At 42.9% G+C, this 20,065-nt stretch overlaps 1 protein-coding gene across 5 annotated transcripts; it reads right to left on the bottom strand.

The window, feature by feature from the left end:
• Window positions 1–55: 55 nt before the first annotated feature.
• Window positions 56–19,914, bottom strand: LOC118218015 (interferon gamma receptor 1-like). 5 transcript variants are annotated; one of them, XM_035400325.1, is made up of 9 exons: window positions 19,669–19,914; window positions 18,773–18,867; window positions 5,291–5,408; window positions 4,802–4,849; window positions 4,373–4,554; window positions 4,060–4,211; window positions 3,704–3,893; window positions 3,485–3,618; window positions 56–2,730 (listed from the first exon to the last, which is right to left on the bottom strand). In XM_035400325.1, the coding sequence occupies exons 2-9, from the start codon at window positions 18,846–18,848 to the stop codon at window positions 2,344–2,346; spliced, it is 1,287 nt and encodes a 428-aa protein (XP_035256216.1). In that variant the 5' UTR covers window positions 18,849–18,867; window positions 19,669–19,914; the 3' UTR covers window positions 56–2,343. The 5 variants fall into 5 exon arrangements, with proteins under 5 accessions (XP_035256216.1, XP_035256218.1, XP_035256220.1 ...); XM_035400327.1 differs by having other exon boundaries at window positions 3,485–3,606; window positions 19,669–19,905; XM_035400329.1 differs by lacking the exon at window positions 4,802–4,849 and having other exon boundaries at window positions 19,669–19,905.
• Between the last annotated feature and the right edge of the window lie 151 nt (window positions 19,915–20,065).

Genomic DNA, 20,065 nt, shown 5'->3' with positions numbered 1-20,065 from the left:
GGGGTTTATATCCGACTGAGAAACATTCATGTAAAATCAAATCGCCAACATTAGGTTAGTCAAGGAATGGTTTATTGAAATTTAACCGTATAAATCAATTAAATTAAATCGATCAACGTTATTACCGATTAACAGTTAATCGATGAACTGTTAAAATCCCTATTTCACATTCAATTCAATGTCATGCAATTGAGTATTAATTGCAATTGCATGCAATTGAGTAGACATTGAAATACAGAAATACAAAAAAGGGTAGTTTAAAAACATTTACAACATACAATATGTTTTGGACAAACTGAAATGTTCGCAATGGTTTCAGTAGGCAGATTCTTGGCTAGACTCAACTACTGTCAGACAGTATTACAATGAAAAGTGTTTCCAGCAACAAAATATAGTGGCACGGCATAAGCATTAATTTAAAAAAAAAGTGTGTATATATATATATATATATATATACATACATAAGTGCCATATATATATATATATATATACATATATATATATACATACATAAGTGCCAAATAAAGTACACATGCAATTGTTAGGCTTTGTTGTTAGGCTTTAATGCAAAATTCAGCTACAATGATCAAGGCACACATATCTGCTGAACCCGTGGAACAGTAACTGGGAGAAACTTGTTCAATCAAATTTGACCAATTATCACCTGATCTTTCCACCTCACTCTCTATAGTGAAGTTCGACATTTGCGCATGTGTCACTGGCTGATTGTCCCAAGCAATGATTTTGACCCCCAACTCGTTTGCTTCTATCTTTGAATTGACCTAGATAAGTATCTTTGTCCTTCTATGCTTTTAAAATGTAACCCTGATGAAGGTATAAAACCAAAACCTGTTGGTGTTAATATCCTAGTGAACTTTTCCCTTCTTTAACACCAAGCCTGGCTGGAATCTCACTTTCATTCCATTAGTAACAAATTCCATGACGAGATCGGATCTTTGCTGACGTTCGGTCATTATGCTTCGGTTTGTAGCGAGAAAATAAAAAAATACGCCACATTTTCATATAAGGCGAGGAAACTGGTTTGACAGAACAAGGAATGTAGACCTTTGTTGACAGCTGTTAAAGGGTGTTGGTTATTCAAGATATTACCAAAAACAAGTAAAATGACCGTTATCCCAGGAAGAAGCAGATCAGAAGGTCGTAGTAAAAACGTAGGAAGATTTATTAAGCAGCCGGCTACGGAAACAACTCAGTGAGAAAGTTCAAGGTACTTATGTGTCGTTAGATTTATACAGTTTTCAGTACATTGACATTTGCATATAGTGGAATTCTAGGGCCGCAGTGTAGCACAGTAGGTAAGGAACTGGGCTTCTAACCGAAAGGTCATAGGTTCAATTCCTGGGTAGGACACTGCCGTTATACCCTTGAGCAAGGTACTTAATCTGCATTGCTTCAGTATAGCTGTATAAATGGATACAATGTAAATGCTATGTAAAAGTCGCTCTGGATAAGAGCGTCTGCTAAATGCCTGTAATGTAAAGCACTGCCTCTGATTGGTGATAAGGGGCCGTGGTTCCTTCCGATTGGACCATTCAAATCCATAATGGTCATGGGGGGCTCGCCCCCCACAGGGGCCCCGTGGAAATTCCCAGGAGGGGAAACCTCGAAACCGAAAGGAATGGAGGCCCATATGGTCATGGGGGTTTCTCCTCCCTCCGGGACTTAGAATACATAAAACTGTCTGTTTCCCAACAAGGGGTACAACAAACCTATTCTATAGGTTACATCTGAAGGATACATTGTTTTGTGCAAAGCTACAGATAAGAAAATTTACTTTAAGGCCCTCTAAAGACAGGCAGCTAGCATGTTAGGACTTCCCTCAACCTCAAATACACTGCTTTTACAAGATGCTTGAGCTCCACCAATATTTAGGCCAAAAAGCAGATTTGGCAAAAAAAGCAGGCTCAAAAACTACAACAATGAATTTCATGGCCTGGGACTCAGCCTACAGAGCAACCGGTATTAATACATAGCCCCATACGGATCAACGGTAATAAGCTAAGGGAAATGGCAGTGGTCACCTCCCCCTACCAAGCACCTCAGAAGAAAGTGTCCACCAATCACAGATGCCATTGTTCCACTTATTGTTACCTGGTGATTGGCTGTGCAATGCAACAGCTCACGACAGAAATGACTGGACCCCTGAAACTAATGGAACATACGACTTTGTCCGATTTGGAATTCATTTCAAATAAAAGCAGCTGACTAAAATACAGCTGCTTTAGTAACATGTCCGGTGGATTTTTATATATTCCGGTATCGCGTTGAGCTGTTGGGGAAGTTGGCCAGAGGAGGCAGAGTTTGAGGATGACTGAGAACTCCTCAGGCCTGGGTTAGCTTGTACCCCTGCACGCGGTCCCCTGGGCTAATCTCAAATGTCAGGGAGACATGGGGCCGGTCGTAGCCAGAGGACTCCACGCCTCGGCAGGCGCTGTTCTCCTGCTCCTCCTCCTCGCTCCTGCTCCCCTGCTCCGATCCGCCCAACCCATCGTAGGTCTGGCCCTCGCTGAAGCTGCCGCCACGTCCTATGACCGTGCCGATGGGGAATCGGGACCCTTCCTCAGGGATGAGAGTGCCTGTAGGGACCTGGCCATCGGGGGACTCTTGTTCAGAGTCAGAACGGGGGGCCACAGACAGAACCTCCGACGTGGCGTCAGTCTCGGGCTGCAGTAACCGCCTTGCCGAGTGCGGATTGGCCAGCATGGACGCCTGCACAAAAACAGGTGATACGTACTCTTAACGGCACATACTTCACTAAGCCATACTATGCCTAACAACTGTAACACAGATATTTATAGTCAGACCTTCTCCCATGTGAATGACCCCTGGGTGAGAGAGAGAGAGAGACCCCACTGACCCCTGGGTGAGAGAGAGAGAGAGAGAGAGACCCCACTGACCCCTGGGTGAGAGAGAGAGAGAGAGAGAGAGAGAGAGACCCCACTGACCCCTGGGTGAGAGAGAGAGAGAGAGAGACCCCACTGACCCCTGGGTGAGAGAGAGAGAGAGAGAGAGACCCCACTGACCCCTGTGTGTGTGTGAGAGAGAGAGAGAGAGAGAGAGAGAGAGAGAGAGAGACCCCACTGACCCGTGTGTGTGAGAGAGAGAGAGAGAGACCCCACAGACCCCTGTGTGTGTGAGAGAGAGGGGGGAGGTGACCACTGCCATTTCCCTTAGCTTATTACCGTTGATCCGTATGGGGCTATGTATTAATACCGGTTACTCAATATGTCTCAGCTTGTCAAAACCTGAGGGACACCGAGTGACCATCCTGCATAATTATAATTATCTATTTATTTTATTTATTTTATTATTATTTATTTATTTATTTGAATTTGAGAGAGAGAGAGCCCAATGACCCGTGTGTGTGTGTGTGTGAGTGTGAGTGAGAGAGAGAGAGAGAGAGAGAGAGACCCCACTGACCCCTGTGTGAGAGAGAGGGAGACCCCAGATCACAGAAACGTACCATAATCTTGGGGAAGGCAGTGCTGCCCTTAGTCTTTCTTCTGAACACCAGACCCGCACAAACAGTAAAGACCACCACGGCAGCACCAGCACCCGCCAGGGCGAGGATTAAGGACCAATTATCTGCAGAATAGGCTCAAATTTAAAAAAAAAAAAAAAAAGTACAGCAGGCAAGCGGAACTACAGTACTGGATATTCCAAACTGAAATGTGCAATGCACCTTTTGGAGGTTGAATGGTTAGGGCAGTCTGGTTGAGCTCCTGGAGGCAGACTTCCTCAGCGGTTGCGATGTGTATGTTGTTCATCGTGCCTTTCAGCCGGATGCAGGGTTTCTCCTGGGCCCCGGGGGCCGACACGAGTCCCTCGCACAGGCCCTTCTTCTTCCTCTCGCAGTCCAGCCGCATTTTCTCCTGAGAGCCAATCAGGAGAAAGGAGCAGAGTGAGAATGCGGGTGGCCCGACTGAGCATAAAACGTCAAAAACTTACAAAAGAAACACAATGGCCGACGAAAGCTTTTGTGTGCAAATGCGTTTAAAGAGCCCGGGTTCCTGGCCACAGCGCAGTCTCCATGCTCACCTGCCCTAGGACCTCGTAGGTGAAGCTCTTGTAGTACTTTCTATCATTAACGTGACGCAGGGCCTCACTGTAGAAGTCGAAGGGGTGAGGGAACTCAAATTTGAGCATGCCGTCTGACTCAGACAGGTTAACGGGCGGGAAATCCAGAAAGCCTGAAAGAGAGAGAGAGGCGGTACAGTCACAGCGCAACTCGCCCATCTGGGAAAACCAACAAAACCTGAGCGGGAAATAAGCCCATTATGCAAACATAATAAGCACGTAAGAGATTCAGAATGACGATGAGACCTGGTTTGAAAGCTGCAGAGAAACTCACAGAGTTCATCCTGAAACTCGTTCGAGTTGTAGGTGAATTCTGCAGATGCAGTGGGCTCCGACCGGTTCAATCCGACCACTGCTGTTACGTTGAGGTAGAAGCCGTGCCGGACTGAGCGCAGGACCAGCTTGGACACGTTGCAGTGGCGATGCGTGATGTTGAAGCAGCTCGTAACCGAGTCACTGTGAGTGAGAAGGCAATCCGAGCAACCCGTTAATGCAGCACAGACTAGACCATTAATAACAGAAGGACATTAGCCCTGCATTTGGCCTTTTGTCCAGAAATATGATCAATGCCAATGGACCATGTTTTAATCAGAGGGTATTCAGCTTATTTGATAAAAACAAGAAATTGTAATAACCGATCAGCACTGAAATCTTGCAGTCAAGCAGGTATATTTAGGATGGATCAGGCAGACAACATTCTTACCTCTCACTTATACTGTCTGGCTTCAAGTAACGACTGTTCTTTTCTCTGCTGCTTAAATGTGTTGAGATGAAAGGGTTCAGTTCAGAAGCATACGTTAGCACGTGAATATCCACTGCAGACCGTTAACACGTGAACGTTAGCACGTGAATATCCACTGCAGACCTTTAGCACATGAACGTCCACTATGGACTGTTAGCACGTGAAATTTAAATGCTGAACGTTAACATGTGAACGTTCACTGCATAATATTAGCACGTGAATGTTTACTGTGGAACATTAGCACGTGAATGTTCACTACAGAACCATCACCCCTGGAGAAGCAATAAGTGTGTCATTAGTTCCTGGAGACCAGAGTCTTGAGCTTGGTGGGTTTACTGGATCTGCTCAAAACTCGCAGCAGCCAGACTGCCATTACATGAGATAGAGTCGCACAAACATAAATACTTGATTTCACAAACATTAATTCATAGGCTTAATGGAAGCACATACCCGCCATAAGGGAAGAGGTCCACAATGAAGCGGGGATGTAGAGAGGGCTGGCTGTAGTTCCAGTAGGCCACTGTTCTGAAATTGTGGCACTGTATTGTTACGTTGTCTGGAGGGGGGACTACAGGACAGAAAAAAAAACAATTTAAATCAAAAACAGTTGGGTTCAGTCAATCAGGACACAGACAACCTGCTTTCAGATACAACTATAACTCAAAGGAGAAATATATACAACATTAATATTGCTTAAAACTTCTCTTGTCAACCAAGCCACTGGATCACTGCTCTGAAAGATCCACAAGGGGGCACTAGCAGTCCATATATTTGAGGCATTTCAGCCTTACAATTGTACTGCAGGGTCTTTGTATCAACAGTATCAAATTCAAAAGATAAAATGTTGTGTAAAACCGAGTTCAAGTAAGGTCTGTTAATCAATGGTTTGGTAATGGATTGCAGGAGTGTAAGGTTTGGTAGTAGATTGCAGGAGTGTATGGTTTGGTAGTAGACTGCAGGAGTGTAAGGTTTGGTAATAGATTACACGAGTGTAAGGTTTGGTAGTAGACTGCAGGAGTGTAAGGTTTTGTAATAGATTGCAGGAGTGTAAGGTTTTGTAATAGATTGCAGGAGTGTAAGGTTTGGTAGTAGATTGCAGGAGTGTAAGGTTTGGTAATAGATTGCAGGAGTGTAAGGTTTGGTAATAGATTGCAGGAGTGTAAGGTTTGGTAGTAGACTGCAGGAGTGTAAGGTTTGGTAATAGATTGCAGGAGTGTAACGTTTGGTAATAGAGTGCAGGAGTGTAAGGTTTGGTAATAGATTGCAGGAGTGTAAGGTTTGGTAGTAGATTGCAGGAGTGTAAGGTTTGGTAATAGAGTGCAGGAGTGTAAGGTTTGGTAATGGATTTGTTACGACCAGCTCAAAAAGCCACAACATAAGGAGGGACACGACACCAGTTTTTACGCAAAAGAATATGGACTTTTATTTACAAAAAGACAACAACAGGGAAAACAGAAAAACAAACAGAAAAGCTGTGTCTTGTATCAGGGAGTGAGAGAGTGTGAACAGGGCAAGGAGCCTCTTATATAGGCCCAGCCCATGCCTTCACACAGGTGCCCTCACTCAGCTCATCAGTGAGCTGCACCTAGAATTTAAAGACACACACACACAAACAAAATAATGACAGGACAGAGTACGTAACACCCCCTCCCTTAAGATGACAGCCATACTGGTGTCATTCTACTGTAGCGCGTGAGAGGGCATCGGCCACAACATTATCAAACCCCTTTTTGTGACGGATTTCCAAAGTGAAGTTCTGGGCCATAAGTGCCCAACACATAAGCCGTTGATTACTGTTATACATACGACTCCGGAACACAAGAGGGTTGTGATCTGTAAAAACTGTAACCGGCTACGGAGTAGAGCCAACGTAAGCCTCGAAATGCTGGAGGGGCCCAGGGCCCAGAGCATAGCTAAGGCTTCTTTTTCGATCGTGCTGTAGTTACGCTGAGCTGCAGAGAACTTCTTAGAGATGTAACAGACAGGGTGATCGATGCTGGAGGAATATTCCTGTAGCAACACAGCACCAGCTCCAGTACCACTCGTATCAACCTCCAACTTGGACGGTACTGCAAAGTCAGGAGCCGACAGCACTGGGGAGCTACAGAGAAGAGTTTTAACTGTCTGAAAGGCCTGCTCACTTTGCTTCCCAAACCAAACTCTTAGTGGGGCTAAGGAGGTCTGTTAAAGGGGACACAATGGAAGAAAAGTTACGGCGAAACCCTCGGTAATAACCAGCTAAGCCAAGAAAACGACATAGCTCCCGCTTAGTAGTGGGAACAGGGAACTTAGCGATAGCGGTTACCTTAGCATCTATTGGAGGCACTTGGCCCTGACCGACCTGCTTTCCTAGGTAGGTGATGGTAGCCTTGGCAAACTCACATTTTACAAGGTTCAAGGTGAGAGAAGCTTCTTGCAGACACTGAAACACAGTGGACAGGGCTTCCACATGAGATTGCCAGTCAGCTGAATAGATTACCACATCATCGAGATATGCCTCACAGTATGCTACTCCAGACAATACCCTCCGCATCAGGCGTTGAAAAGTGGCAGGGGCATTGCACATACCAAATGCCATGACCGTGTACTGCAGGAAATTGTCTGGGGTAACAAATGCAGAGATACTTGCCAGTAGCCCTTGAGCAAGTCTAACTTTGTGACATGGCGAGCAGCTCCAACCCTGTCTATACAGTCTTCCACACGAGGAAGAAGGAATGAATCTGGCTTGGTAACACTGTTCACCTTCCTGAAATCAGTACAAAAGCGTGGTGTCCCATCAGACTTTGGCACTAACAAACACGGAGAGCTCCAGGAGCTGGAACTAGGAACAGCAAGGCCATGCTTTTGTAAATATTCAACCTCTTTCTGCATTTGAGCTCTTTTTGTCAGGTTCACACGGTAAGCATGCTGCTTGATGGGAAGACAGTCACCAACATCAATGTCATGTTGCAAGACAGTGGTTTGGGTAGGTACATCTGAAAATAGTGCACAATGATTTTCAATCAACCCGACTATGTCACTCTTGTGGGACCCAGAGAGGTGAGACAGATTAGTCTCCAAATCACCTAACACTTTGGAATTCTGCAATTGAACACACAGAGCATGATCTTCCCGGAGAGAGTAAGAAGGCAACACTGAGGCTAAAGCTACAGGCAACACATCAGCTGAAGTGGATGTAGGCTGTCTGTTTCACCAGACCTAGCAACATAAGGCTTCAGCATGTTAACATGGCATACACGAGTCTTGCGTCTCCTATCTGGGGTGCGAATAACAATCCGTTTCACTCAGTTTCTTTTCAACCACATAGGGACCAGCAAACCTGGCTTGCAGTACTGAACCAGAGATGGGAAGGAAAGCCAGCACAGAGTCTCCAGATTTAAAACTTTGTTCAACAGCATTTTTATCAAAGTGAGCTTTCATCTTATATTGGGAGATTGTCAATGCCTCTTTCGCTACCTCACAGGCATGGTGAACACGCACTCTGAAAGCACTGACATAGTCAAGTACATTTTGTTTAGGAGAAGAATCTCCAATCAACTGCTCACGCAACAATTTCAATGGGCCTTGAACCGTGTGGCCAAACACCAATTCTGCAGGACTGAAACCCAATGACTCCTGAACAGTTTCTCTGATAGCAAAAAGCAGGAGGGGTACTCCTCATCCCATTCCTTACCAGTTTCAAGACCATGGGTATGCAACATATTCTTAAGGGTTTGGTGGAAGCGCTCTAGCGCCCCCTGGCTCTCTGGATGATAGGCACTAGAGATCTGATGCTTCACAGCCAACGCTTCTAACACCTGAGACAGGCTTCTCAGACTCAGAGATGGCTACTGAACCATTCATAAGGAACGGTGTAAAGGTTTTGTGCTCATGGCTATCTTTAGTGGACCGACTGGGACCATTTTCTACACTAGGCAACTGACATGGTACTGAAGCTATCAGCCCTACAGGCTTAGCAGCTTTCTGCGTTTTACTGAAAGCATGACAGTCAGCTATGACGTGACCAGGCTTTTTACAATAGAAACAAGTTCTCTCAGGGTTTCCATTGCTAGACCTAGCAGCCTTTGTAGCGAAAGCTGAAGAACCAGAATCACTGCTGCCAGTTTTAAAGAAACGAGGAGTGCGAGGAGAAGCATAGCTCTTAGTCTCACGGGATCTATCGCTAAAAACTACCTTGTGAGCCAAGACATAGGCTACTCATCAGCAAGCACAGCAGCCTCCTCCACCTTACACACTCTCTGCTCACTCAGATAGGTGGCAACCACCTCAGGGACACAATTTCTGAACTCCTCCAGAAGAATCAACTGTTGAAGTTGTTCTTTAGTCTCAACTTTTTGAGATGTGTACCACCTGTTAAAGAGGATTTCCTTCTCTCTGGAAAATTCCACAAATGTTTGCTTCTCAACCTTTCGACAACCTCTAAAACGCTGCCTGTAGGCCTCTGGGACCAACTCATAAGCACTCAAGATGGCCGCTTTAACAACCTCATAGTCAGAGCTTTGGTACACACTGAAACAATAATGTCCAGACATCCTTAGGCTATTCCAAAGTGGTAGCTACACGCTCAAAATGGGAAAAGTATTTTTCCACATCCTTCTCAGAGAAATGAGGAACTAAACTTATGTTCTTACCAACATTAAATCGAGTAGGGGAGACAGAGGATGTATGAGAATTAGCTGTGTTAGGTTCAGATCTTGACCTAAACTCCAGTTCTCTCAATTTGTCTTCATGTACCAACCGCATCTCACGTTCTGCCTCAATCTCTAGCTTCCTCAACTCTTCTCTTTCCCTTGCTCGAACTGCCTCAATCTCCAACTGTTTTATCTTGAACTGCAGTTCTAATTCTCTTAAGCGTACAGAATGTTCCTCTTGAGCCTGTACCTTTACCTGCTCTTTCTTGCCGCCAAGAAACTTAACAGACTCACTTAAGTCTGGCTCTATCAGACTGGCTAGACTCCCTGGGCAATACTCCCTGCTCAACACTCCCTGCTCAACAAGTACAGTGGCTATTTTAGTTCCAAGTTCATCTTTCTCACGAGAACCCGGAGCAATTTCCATGTGGTAATGCTCTGCAATGGACATGAGCTGTGCTTTAGTACAACGAAAAAGCTGCTCTGTTGTAGGAGCTTCACTAAACCCCTGCAGATCAAACTCCATAGTGGAATCACAAATTAGGCCTACTTGATGTAAAACAAAAAAAATAAAAATAAATAAATAATAGCAACAATTACAGGAAAGTACTACCGGAGGCAGCACACAAATAAGCTCACTAAAGTAAGCTTCCTCACTAGATAGCTACAAACTAGCGCAACACAACGTAACACTACCACACAGAACTAAAGTGTTACAAAACAGGGCGCAGCTAACATTACTGTAGGCCTACACAAAGCCAAATGTAAGCAATAGAACTTAAAAAGCACTAGGATGATAAAGTAGCAGTTACTCAAAAACTATTTCAGGCCACACAGTATAGAAATAGCATTAGCAATGCTGCCACTCTTACGTGATTCAGTACAACTCAAGCACTAAGCTCTACTAATCTTACTGCACTGAGAAGAAAGTAGGCTATACAAAATGTAGTCCCTGCAAAAAGCATGTGACCACACAAACACAAAGCTCACACCAACAAAATGAGAAAGCCTACTCAAACTGCCAGTCTAATCAGGGTTACAAATGTTACAGTCTAGCACTTAACAGAAACTACTGCGCATAACAAAATAAAATGCCCTAACTCCCTACATTCACACACAACGCGGTGCGTGTGAAGAACAAAGGCCAGCGAATGCCACCACATGCTATCACTAGATTAGAATTTGACGTTTCTAACTTACCTACTCTAGAACTTAGGCTACCTGGTTTCCTCTCTGCCTAAGAGACAAATTCTATCTAACTAGAACTCAACTAGTCTTCGTCGGCTTTCCCGGGCACGCCAGGGGCCACCCCAGGGTTACCGCACAAAAACAACAAAGTGGTGATGGTCACACCAACACCTGCAGGCTTACTTAACCAGGCAAGCTCAAAAAAATGAAAACTCTACCTCATGTGGCAACATCAGCATGAACCTACTAACTAACAGAAACAAAATAGAAAATGTAGCTCTAGGGGTACAAAGATTAACTCACCTAACTCAATAATGAGCTTTGGACGAGCCCCCAATATGTTACGACCAGCTCGAAAAGCCGCAACATAAGGAGGGACACGACACCAGTTTTTACACAAAAGAATATGGACTTTTATTTACAAAAAGACAACAACAGGGAAAACAGAAAAACAAACAGAAAAGCTGTGTCTTGTATCAGGGAGTGAGAGAGTGTGAACAGGGCAAGGAGCCTCTTATATAGGCCCAGCCCATGCCTTCACACAGGTGCCCTCACTCAGCTCATCAGTGAGCTGCACCTAGAATTTAAAGACACACACACACAAACAAAATAATAACAGGACAGAGTACGTAACAGATTGCAGGAGTGTAAGGTTTGGTAATAAATTACAGGAGTGTAAGGTTTGGTAATGTATTCCAGGAGTGTAAGGTTTGATAATAGATTAAGGAGTGTAAGGTTTGGTAATAGATTGCAAGAGTGTAAGGTTTGGTAATAAATTACAGGAGTGTAAGGTTTGAAGGTTTGGTAATGTATTGCAGGAGTGCAATGTTTGGTAATGGATTGCAGGGGTGTAAGGTTTGGTAATAGACTACAGGAGTGTAAGGTTTGGTAATGGATTGCAGGAGTGTAAGGTTGGTAATAGACTACAGGAGTGTAAGGTTTGACAATAGATTAAGGAGTGTAAGGTTTGGTAATAGACTACAGGAGTGTAAGGTTTGGTAATAGATTACAGGCAGGCGGCAGAGTTCTTGATGCCACACAGGGTAGGGGTTAGGGTTAGGCTAAATGATTATAGATGCAAAGTTTCTCCTGGGCTCAGTGGAAAAATAGCATGTGTGGTTTCAAAAACATCAATACACCCCCTTGAGTGAGAGGCGCATATGGGTGTATGCAGGTGTATGTATGTGTATGTAGGTGTAAGCAGATATATGCAAGTGTATGCAGGTATATGCAGATGTATGCAGGTGTATGTAGGTTTATGCAGGCGTATGCAGGTGTATGCAGGTTGTGTGCACGCATATAGGCTAAACCCGGGAAGAGGAGAGGTTAAACAAGGTCATTCCTACTTTATTCTGGTACTTTCATAATAAACACAGAAGACAGGACAGTGAGTGAATGAGTGTAAAGGTGAACAGTTAGCAGAGGAAAATTAAAACTCACAATCAACTAGTGCACTGCGTCTTTGTTTTCATTTCACCATTTCCACTGAAATCAGGACACTGGTGATGTCAAATTCTAAGAATTCAGATAAGAATCGGTACAGCTAACAGTCTGGAGGTGAAGCTTTGACTTCATTCTGCTTTTCATGCTGAAAATGAAATCAAAGCAGAGCCTCCAGTATAGCAATACACTGGAGACAACAGCAAACTTCTATGGGTCTGCGATTGCTGCCAACTTGGTCAGTAAAACTGTCACTAAATTAAACAGAGGCTTTTTTTTGTTTAAATGTGGAAGAGTTATAAAAAAAATTTTTTTAAAACACAGGACACTGCAGTATTACAAAGTACAAGCAACAGAGAAGAGGAACCATTTCGAAATCATGAAACTTCTGATTTCCAAATACAGTCAGTACAAGTTGACGGAGAAAAATCTTTTCTTTGCGGTCACATAATAACCCTACCTCAGCAGTGCCCAAATGCACACGGCCTCTGTGTGATTACATGCAAGAGCTCACGCCATTGAGACTCAGAGGAAACAGGCTACAGTCAGGCTTTCATGTTTTTAAAGGAGGTCTGAGCAAATGATAAAAAGATCTTAACACCTTTTAACGGGAAAAGTTAAAATGTAGGTTAAGGTCGGAGATTGCAGTGGCTTTTTTTGCCACTGAACTTTTGGCCAGCAAAATTTTAAGCTTTCAGAACATTCAGATAGATAGACTGATTATATAGATAGACATACAGGTAAATAGGCTATATAGATCAGATACGTATCGATTGACTACAGCCTAAACAAGGTATCTAGCTATTTTTCATTAGCAAGGATTTCACTCACAGTACTGCATCTCAAAAGCACAGAATCTTAATGGTATTGCCAAAAATAACTTCCAGCAGGCTGGTAGTTCCCTAATGCTTACAGTCTATTTCTACTGGATCAAAATTGCACTGAGAAGCTGCCTGTAGGAGAAGGTTATGCACTAAAACTTACCCCACATACAGTTTCAAGTAGCTGCCCACATTCAGCCATGAACTATCGCCACAAGTTTAAATAAACTGGGGGCTAGCCTTCACAATAGCCACAATATAATTTATTGCATGTTATAAATAGCCAATTTTTTCTCTGTCAAAACTTGATGACCATGAACGGGCCTAAAGATGAGCTTATGATGAGCAAAATGTTATTTTGTCCTGTTAAATAGGCTACATTATTATCTGCTAGCTAAAATGTATTAATGCTCAACTACTGCAGGTTCTGGTGCTTTCAAATGTCCACTGAAAACAGCAGGGAGAAGTACAATTTGAGCAAATTATCCACAATAACAAGGCAGAGAGGAATAAGGGTTCTGTAAATGAGCAACACGGTACTGTCTCATAACGCAGTTGTACAGTTCTTAACCACACCTGCGACTGTGTTAACCACAGCAGTCTGAAATGAGTCACCTCCCAGTGGCTGTTCTAACACATCGCCAGTAAGCCTTCACCTTGGTTTCTCACAACCGTGAGGCTTGATTCTGAAGTTTCTGCTCAGTCTCATGCAGAGGGGTCCTTTCGCTTCCTCCTTCTCACGAAACGCCGTGGAATGCCCAGACACGGAGAAGCGGCTTCCCGCATTGTGGGACGTCAGCAGCTGGACTGGGCACTACACCGGCTCATAACAGTGGGCCTCTGGACCGGCAGCCCTTCCCAATGAAAATAATACTGTGTAAATATGAAGATATTGCATGAGAAGCATAACAATTACAAACTACTTGTTCACAAAGGCACTGCAAACAATGGTGAATTCTTAAATGTAACCCCGAGTACAAGGCTGCAGTGCAGTACAGGGCAGATCTTGTAGAGGAAGCTGAACTGATTATCTGAACGTTGGCATCCAGCACTGCATCAAGCCTGGACATGAAAATCACGAGGGCCTGTACTGCATCTGCAGCTCTTGGTGAAACATGCCTGCCTTTGATCTAGATCACCACACATTGGCATGGATACAAAACAAGGTGTTTTTTTTGGAAGCCAAAAAGAGGTCACCGTCTACATGATGAATGTCAGTTCCAGGAACCATCAGGCTGCTAACTTTCTATTCTCTCAAACGTGCAAGCAGGGAAGATCTGTGTAGAGTCAGTCTGACCTAAATATTAAACCCACAGTTTACAGGACTGCCAATCGGGGAGGTAAAGACATTGTTGCTTAGGTTTTTTTTTTTTTTTTTTTTTTAAACCAATGCAGTGTTAGCACTCTGTTGCATACGCAACCAGCATACATTACTTAACTTTATATAACCACACACAATTCCCTCACACAAGTAGTGACGTTTGTCCTTACTTCTGTTCACTGATCCAGAATAAACCATAACAAAGGTCTGGCTCACTCACACAGACGCATCACCCAGTAAAAGACTGCAGATCATTCCCATGACGCCTTTGTTCCGCAGACACAATCATTTCTTTAACAAATCAGATGCTCCATGAAGAGCCAATGCGTGAACTTCAAAAATCTAGCCAATGACTACAAAATGCACAGGCCTATTTCCTGGCTCATTTCTCGCGTTGACCGAAAATGCATCACATGCACGATTATCTGCTCATGATTGTGATGCGGTGGCACGGCCGCTGCTCTCCGTGTGGGATCACGCAGTGTTTCCCTGCACGCGTCCGAGGCGCCACGTCAAACTGGCAGAACGAGCAGTGGTCGCGCTAGCCCATGGAATACTGCGTCTTTGGAACACAGGACATTTTAAAATCTGTATTTTACACCAATTCACTTGCGTTCTGATAAATATAACCATCTTTACCATAATATGCCAACTCAGTAATAATATAACAATGTCATTCCTAATTTAATTATGACAGCTGTAGCAGAAGTAGGATGAAATAACAGGACTAGAAGGATGAAATAAGTGACAAAAAATGTTTTGCCGTTAAAAATGAATTTTTGCCACACAGGTTAACAATTTATACTTTTTAAAAAAACCTAGGAGCAATTTCGGTTTTTATTTTCATCATGTTGAGAAAACTAGCAAGAGGCGTGACATCTCATTTTCGACTTTTCATTCAAATTAAGGCCTTCCTATTTTAATTTTGGAATGCTACTAAATATTATGATCAATAAACAACACAACTGTCAGACACTGAAATACTATGATCTCAAAGAAACAGTAGTTTTGTTGTGGTTCAAGACTGGGTCATTGTCCAATGTAATCTTTAAAAAAGACCTTGGAATATCAGCATTTATAGAAGGCAGTGTACTTTTTCTAGCATTGTGGCTCTTTTTTTCCTGCAAAAAAATGCCAAATTAACGCAACCACTGATGAACTGAGTGCCATGAGCGCCTGGCTAACGTGGACCGTCTGAAACCACGACTCTCACACTTCACTTGTGTGAACCGGTTTCAGTTGCTCACCACTGCAGACTAGTCACAGACTCGGATACAATATTAGCCATTTTCAGAAGCAGTGCTCATGTTTGCCTCGACTGGCTATAGCTGACTGCCGGGTTTACTTGGAATGACCACTTGCTTACGGCCGTGAAACACTGAACGTTGTCCTACCACGCCAGCGAGCTCCTCGGGTAGCGACAAGGACTCAGTGTTGATAACTAGAACAGCGCAAGCTTTTCTGATTCGGCTAAACTTAGCTGCCAATGACCATGTGCAAACAGAAATATTTAGTTGTCTTGAACCAAAGGAAAAACTACATTGTGACCATATGATTCAGTGAAGGATTTATTGTGCACGTTTTTCCTGAAAGCACAGTTCTGATACTGCCGTTCACAGGAGGGTTTGGTTGTTGGTCTAGCTCGTCCAATGGCAGTGGAGACGCATGCCCAAGGTTGTGCGCTCAAACAGCTGCCCAGAACATAAAGCAAAAACTTATATTTTCTGTAGTATGTGTATTACTTACTAAAACCTGCATGAACATAGATTTCCGGTAATGCCACTGTAAAATAGCTCATCAAAATTAGTCGATGTTGATTGGTTAACTGATGCTAAAAGCATGAATCCATTATGGTTACAACCCTTCCATTTTCCCTCCCCTTTCTCCAAATGCTGATTTATTAAACAATAGTGGTTCCGCTATTCAAGGATATCAAATAAAAAATGTGTTTATTCAGCTCTCATGGGTTCTGACATGAGTACAAAAGAGTGCAGCTGTTACATGGATCCAGCTAGGCTATATGAGTATAGTGGTTATTCAGTTTGTTTAGAGAAAAAAACATGTTTGTGTTAAAATGTGTGAGTGTGCAGAACAGCAGACCTGCCAACCTTGGGAAAATATTTTGAGTACCACAATAGTCAGTGTAATGCTTAGTTCACATGCTTTCGCACCACTTCGCTTTGCACACAAAAGTCTGCAAGACACACACACAAGCCTTTCTTCATAATTCTAGTTTTGACTGTAGAAATGATCAGGTAAAATTGTAAAATTTGACCTGATTCTAAAATATCACTTGCACTGCTCTGGGCTATATTATGATATACTTGCAAGTCAAAAGTTTGAGTACACCTGCTTAAAACCATTTTTTTCATGATTAATATTTCATTAGCCTATATGATATGTGTGCTTATGCAAACTGATAACCATAAGTGAATTGCATTTAATTATTTAATAAAAATACAAAAATGTATTTTGTATATTGTAACATATGTTTTCATTTTCAAGTATTTACAGAAACGTATGTTGTAATGTAAAAAAAAGAAAAGAAAAAAGAAAAAAACATGTTGCAAATGTAAAACACTGTCCTTTATGAATAAAACCAAGTTTCTGTTCATGATTTCCATTTTTATTTAATAATTAAATAATTGATTCAGCTTATATAGGCACACATCATATAGGGCTAATGACAAAAAGTATTCAATTGAAAACTTATTTAGGAATGCAGGCCTTTGTAACCAGAGGTTTAGCTAAATTATTACATGAAGCTTCTTGGTGGCTAATGTCAAAATCATAAATGCACAATGTGCAAAATGCATGGTGCGGAAGTTCTGAGGGGCGGAGGTACGGCCATTGTTCCTGATATTTTGCTCCAACAGTGCGCGATTCAAATTTAGAACAGGGAGTCTCCGTGGCGTCTGAGTTACTGCAGCTAAAATAATTCCATCAGTTATTCACACGTCTCGTAACGAGGCTAAATCGTATGCGAGCTACTACTACGGCTAACTATATACACAAATTTATCTCGTTAGGATATACCCCTTGAAATGAATCATGACGTAAAGTTACCGAACATGTTTCAACGTTTTGTGTTAACATTACGGTCACATTTTTGTGCTTGATTATTACTCTCCCACTTCTCATTTTACCTCAGCAATGCAGCGTTACGCCTCGGTGGATAATAAAGTACCGCTGCGTATCAGTGGATGTTGAGTGGGTCGGGGAGGAGTTACAGAACCACAAGCACAAGGTCGCATCTGGTCCAATCCGAGGGATGTAGTTTAAATACCGAATAAATGTACGGCATTGTTTTGTATCGATTGTTTTCCGTAATTAAATTAGAATAATATTTTTTTTTCTTTTGCGTAGTTTCAGTTGGCATTTCGTACATGCGTATTTTGACCAAGAATTGCTTGGTTGGTACACAAAAAGCGTGCAGGTTGGCAGGTCTGGAACAGTGTTCTTTTACTTATGCTGACCATGCTGACCGTGTACTTCCTTATAATTACGCTGACACTGTGTGGTGATGTATTAATACCATGTGATGAATAACATGCAAGAGGAATAATAGAGGAATAATATGCCATGGAAATTTCCAACACCAGCTTCGCTTCTGACCAGCATTTTACCAACACCTCAACAAGAACGTGCAGCAACCAGCTTGTCTGCGACATACACAACGCATTTGTATCAAACTAGCAAAACACACCGCTAAACAGAAATGACACAGGGAAGTGATACAGACACGCGCACACACGCACGCTTGCGCAGACGTCAGGCTTCTTCTGATCGCTGGAGAACGACTGAATATCAGCATGTCAAAGAGACAGAGGCTGACAGCCCAACTTAGCATGCCTACTGAACAAGCTCTCCAGTGGTGGTGACACAAGAAAATTTTTAATGGCCAGGATGGCACCAACAGTTATTTTGGTGGTATATATATGGTGGCCCCTCTGTAAAACTTTATTTCTGCTGAAAATGTGATGGTGACAGGAACGACTGCCCACCCCCAAATCTCCCACTGCAGCACTCTGGACCGAAATTAACTACTCCACAATACAGCAACAAGACACTGGGATTCTCACCAGTGGTTTCTGGGTTTGTATACAAAACACTGAATTGTCTTATGTAGGACAATGTGCATATGTAGTTCATTCTGAGTGCACCTGGTGTTTCAGAGTGTTTATGTGTCTGAATGCACAGGGCCACATAGCTACTGGTCACAGGTTAGTGTTATCTTAATAGATATTTAAATGAGGCCAGATATGTGAGTCTAAATATAGGCCCTGTGTACATTCATATCCAACGAGGTTGACCAATAAGATTTCTCAATATGCAATACATATGGATGTCTGTTCACACCAGTATTGGACACACACAAAACATTATAAGCATGGGGTAATATAGTGAAGATTAGATGGATGCAAGGTCACCATACTCCACAGGCTTCTTGGACGTATCCACCAATCAATGTTGGCATTTTGATTTATTATTATTATTATTATTATTTTTTTTTTTTTTGCTACCATCATACCCTGTGATTGGAGAAGGTCTTCTCTGGCTTCTATTCGAAAGGTGGTAGCCACATGTCCCATCCCCGTAATCGGCATGTTGGCGTCACGAGAAACCCTTTTGTAATATAAAACGCAGCCTCACGATTTGTCTACAATCTTCACTAACACACTCATCTCACTTCACTGGCTCCCTGTTAGAGCACATCAGATACTGGCCCCTTAATGGAGGAAAAAACTTCCCAAACTGGCCAGAACATCTTGGTCTTCATCCAGTTTATGTCTGGAAAAGGATAACTGCAGCAGACTGTGGTTCTACCCAATTATAGGAGTGTCTGCTTGTAACGTACAGCATCTGAAGTGTACATTTTAAACACACACAACAGGATATGCAAGGCATTAATATCAGTGTAAGCCACCACGGGTTTACATAATTTACACAAAACACAACTGTCACCTGCACTAGATAGGAGTGTAAACAAGGCCTTAGATACCAGCAGAATCCAAACAAACCTTTCTCCAGATGCCATCAAATACCACGCACAGGCCTCGTAAAGAAATCGTAGCCTAAATGGACCCTAAAAATCATTTTACCTTAAACGTGCTGCCTACATTTTTTTAAATTCGTGCTAGAATTACAACCTCAACATGCTTCCGCAAATACAACCGTTCACTGTAACAAAGGAAACAACTAGAAATAAATAAACAAATAAAAAAGTGAAATGTTACTCTCAAGGCACTTTCAGTTGTGATAGGCTATAGGCTTTTGATGACATCGGAATAGAAAATCAGGACCGATCGACAAATGAGAACCAATATGAAAACAAAGCGCTTTGTCAGAAACAAACTCCGGGCACACCGATAGCGTTTCAATGTGACGACCGCTTTCAGTTCCTAGACAGTACACGAGGACACTTACCGTAAGAGAAGCCTTTATCCAGGAACAACTGCAGTAGCATGAACACGGTCGGCGCTACGCTATACATTGTCAATATGATAACTGCTAAACCTAATGAACACTAAATTCCAAATTAACGCAAAACTGTTCCGTCGGTAGGCCTACGTGAAATCCCTAGATTTTCAGGAAGCTGTTTTTTGGTAATGAGACTGCGTCGGACGGCATTTCCAGAGGACGCACACGCTCAGACGCACTGAGCACCTTATTGGACATTCGGGAGGTGGGAGGGGCTTCCGAGAATACATCTGATCGGGAAATCCCAAAAAATTACAGCGAACTATCTGTAAAGCTAACAAAATGTCGGCATATCGTCCATTTTGAATGCTTTTTTTCTCTCCGCATTTTGGCATGCAGCGGA

The sequence above is a fragment of the Anguilla anguilla genome, chromosome 18, assembly GCF_013347855.1.
Source record: "Anguilla anguilla isolate fAngAng1 chromosome 18, fAngAng1.pri, whole genome shotgun sequence".
Classification (NCBI taxonomy): domain Eukaryota; kingdom Metazoa; phylum Chordata; class Actinopteri; order Anguilliformes; family Anguillidae; genus Anguilla; species Anguilla anguilla.
Note: the sequence above shows the minus strand (reverse complement) of the source record. Positions and strands in the feature narration are given on the sequence as shown.